The sequence below is a fragment of the Nannochloropsis gaditana genome (genome assembly GCF_000240725.1).
Source record: "Nannochloropsis gaditana CCMP526 unplaced genomic scaffold scaffold873, whole genome shotgun sequence".
NCBI classification, from domain to species: Eukaryota; class Eustigmatophyceae; order Eustigmatales; family Monodopsidaceae; genus Microchloropsis; species Microchloropsis gaditana.
The window spans coordinates 8,267-11,053 of NW_005803080.1; the positions used below are offsets into that span (position 1 = coordinate 8,267).

Here is a 2,787-nt window from a genome sequence, read left to right on the forward strand (position 1 = left end):
TTTGGCCCCTCTCTTTCCTTCCTCCTGCGTGCGGTCCACCGCCCTCCCTTTTGCCAGTCGCCAACTCAAGGGAGGGTGATGGTTGCTCCTGGGCGACAAGGGGCAGAGCAAACGGGCTTTCGCTAACCCCCCCCTTCCCCCCCTCCCCCCCAGCATAGTCAGGTGGAGTTTGAACCTGCATGGCCCTCCTCCTCTTGTGCCTTCGCTTCCAGGACCGCCGCCAGCTCCGGAAGGGACGCTCCTTCCTTGCCTCCCTCCTCCCTCCGTAGGGCATGAAAGAGCTGGGTGAAGGTGACTTGAGACCAATGAGAAAGTCGCTGAAGGCCTAAGAGGGTGGGGCCCTGACTAAGGCCGTGATGGAGGGCGGGAGGGAGGGCGGCCGTCGCGGCTGCGAGGAGGGAAGGGTGGGAGGCATGCGTGGACAGAAGCCGGGTCCGTTGCGGCAAGAGAGCAAGATCAGCCGTGTGAAAGTGAACAATCCCGCCATTTTCCTTTGTGCGCGCACCGAATGCCCCGTTTGGGACGACATTTCCCTCTCTCCGGCGCTGTCCTTCTCTTCTCACCTCTCTGACTCCAAGGTGAGGAGCAAGTCGCCACTCTCCTCGCTCTGCAGAAAACGACGTAATTCTTTTTTTCCTACTTTCTCCTCATTTTTCTCCTCCTTACTTTTCAATTTTCCATTGGGAGGCAACATGGGAAGGTTTAAGTCGATGCATTCCTCCCATTCCATGTCTTCTCCCTCCTCCTCTTCCTCCTCCTCGTCCTCCTCCTCCACTTTTCCTCCTCCTCTCCGTGCCCAGTTGCTTCCCCTCCATCTCTAAATCTTCCGGTATTTTCTGCACTGACACCGGTGCAGGGTCTGGAAGGATCGTAAGGTGACAGAACCATGAAAAGAAGGTCACGGTGGAGTGGAAATGAAAGGGGGGTTGCAGGAGGTTACGAAAATATTATATATATACTACATGGTGCGACTCGGCAGCACCAACCGCAGCAATGCCCTCCAACACTACTCAGCGCATAAGTATTGCTTTGCTTTCCGAAGCACAAAAGCAGCAATATTTCTAGTATGCGAGAGGTGTTTGTCCGATGTTACAGCTGACAAGGGCTTTCCCTGAAATCGCCAAAAGTGTTCAAAAAGTGACAAAAACATGGCCCCAAAGAAAAGAGAGAGAGAGGTATCGAGAGTCGATAGGACACCCTGTGTGATTCCGGCGGTGAAGGAGACCTGCAGAGTTACCTCGAAGGGCATATTTTGCATAACTCCTTTTCCTTGTGGAAACCGCCGGTTTATGTGGCTCATTACCACAGCAATGAAGATGGGTGGCACGACAGGGAGCGACTCCTGTCCATAGCCTTGATGACCTCGTGGGTTTATCGGCATCCGCACGCGCGCTCCGTGACTAGAAGAAATTATGACGAGAGAGGCAATTGGCACAGTTCTTGCCCTGTTGTCTCTTTGATGGGTTCATATTGGGAATGCGCAACGCTTTCCCGGTGTCGTTCTCTCACTCATATAGTGCCTGATGTTGGCAAGCTCTGAGAGCCGATCCCCACGTTGAAACACACGTAGCGCGAAACACAGAACCAGTTTTGTTCCACGGCGACCGGTTACTCGGTTCCGGCATGTTAAGTTGGAAATAAGTTCAGGATGTTCGCAACCAAATTCTTCTCTTGCGCAGCATCAGTTTTGTTTCCATGAAGATGGCGACAAGTATACTTTCGGGGCAGGTCGTGAATAGAGGCACCGTACCAGGCTGCCTACCACTCCATTAAGGGGCAGCGTACCTCTTTCAAGCATGCTCTGTGCCTTTTCTCACTCATTTCTGCTCCCATTGACTGTTCAGACTGTACATGCTGTCGACGCCGCCCCACTCTTTGCAAACCTTGCAATTCGCCCATTGGGACGGGGTGTGGTAGCAGGTACGACTTCATTCTCTGCCTCGCCCGTATTTCATTCATGACTGCCCGTCCACCTCTCACTTACATCCCTTTCACTCATTTTTTTTATATTATTTTGGAAAACGAACTCCTCCAGCCCCATCTCTAGTCATCTTTCTCATTCTCCTTCTCACAGCTCCCTCGACTTACCTGTCAGCCGCCTTGTCTTCAAGTATGGGAAGTTCCAGTCCTCCCGCGTCCCCGCGCTCCCACCCCTCGTCGTCGTCCTCGGTCGCTGCGGACCTGTCTTCCCACCCTTTTCCTTCCCAGACTGCGTGTGCTACACCGTTACCGGATAGCCGTCCCGCATGGCCCGAGAACTGCCACGACAAGGAGCGAGGGAGGCAGGATGGGAGTGAAGGACCGGGAAAGCGTCCGGTGCCCGCCGGGGTACGGACTCTGCCCCTGTCGACGGCTATCCTCTGCCTGCTTGCCATCCTAGTACAACGGCTCTTCGTGGGGACTGGCACATGCGCGGGTGTGGCGTGGCGGCAGGTGTGGAGAGAGGGTCGGTTCCGGAAGGGAGTGTAACGGTCAGACAGGAAATAGCCGCTCGCCGTCGGTTTCGGCGTTTGTCGGGTATCCCTCCCTGGGGTGCCTGCCTGTATCATTCCGCGGTCCCTTAGCCCTGAGATGGTTTGCGCAGTTGTCTTGTCTTCTTGTCCAACCTATTTTTTTCCCCCTCCTTCCCTCCCTCCTTCCCTCCCTCCTTCGGTCCTTCCCTCGGCTTCTTCGTCGTTTTTCCCGGCGGCTCAGTCAGGGCGCCCCAGCCAGGAGTCAAAACTGTGTCACGGTCTTTCTCGCTCCTCCTCCTCCCCCTCCCCCACCTCCTCCTCCCCCTCCTCCTCC

At 55.4% G+C, this 2,787-nt stretch overlaps 1 protein-coding gene across 1 annotated transcript; it reads left to right on the plus strand.

Annotated features, from left to right (window-relative positions):
• Positions 1-1,796: 1,796 nt before the first annotated feature.
• On the plus strand, positions 1,797-2,433 carry NGA_0424400 (uncharacterized protein; the record flags this gene model as incomplete). The annotated part of the gene is made up of 2 exons (XM_005853469.1): positions 1,797-1,920; positions 2,075-2,433. Coding segments are annotated over 2 exons (483 nt in total), but the record flags the coding sequence as incomplete, so codon positions are not given.
• Positions 2,434-2,787: the final 354 nt, after the last annotated feature.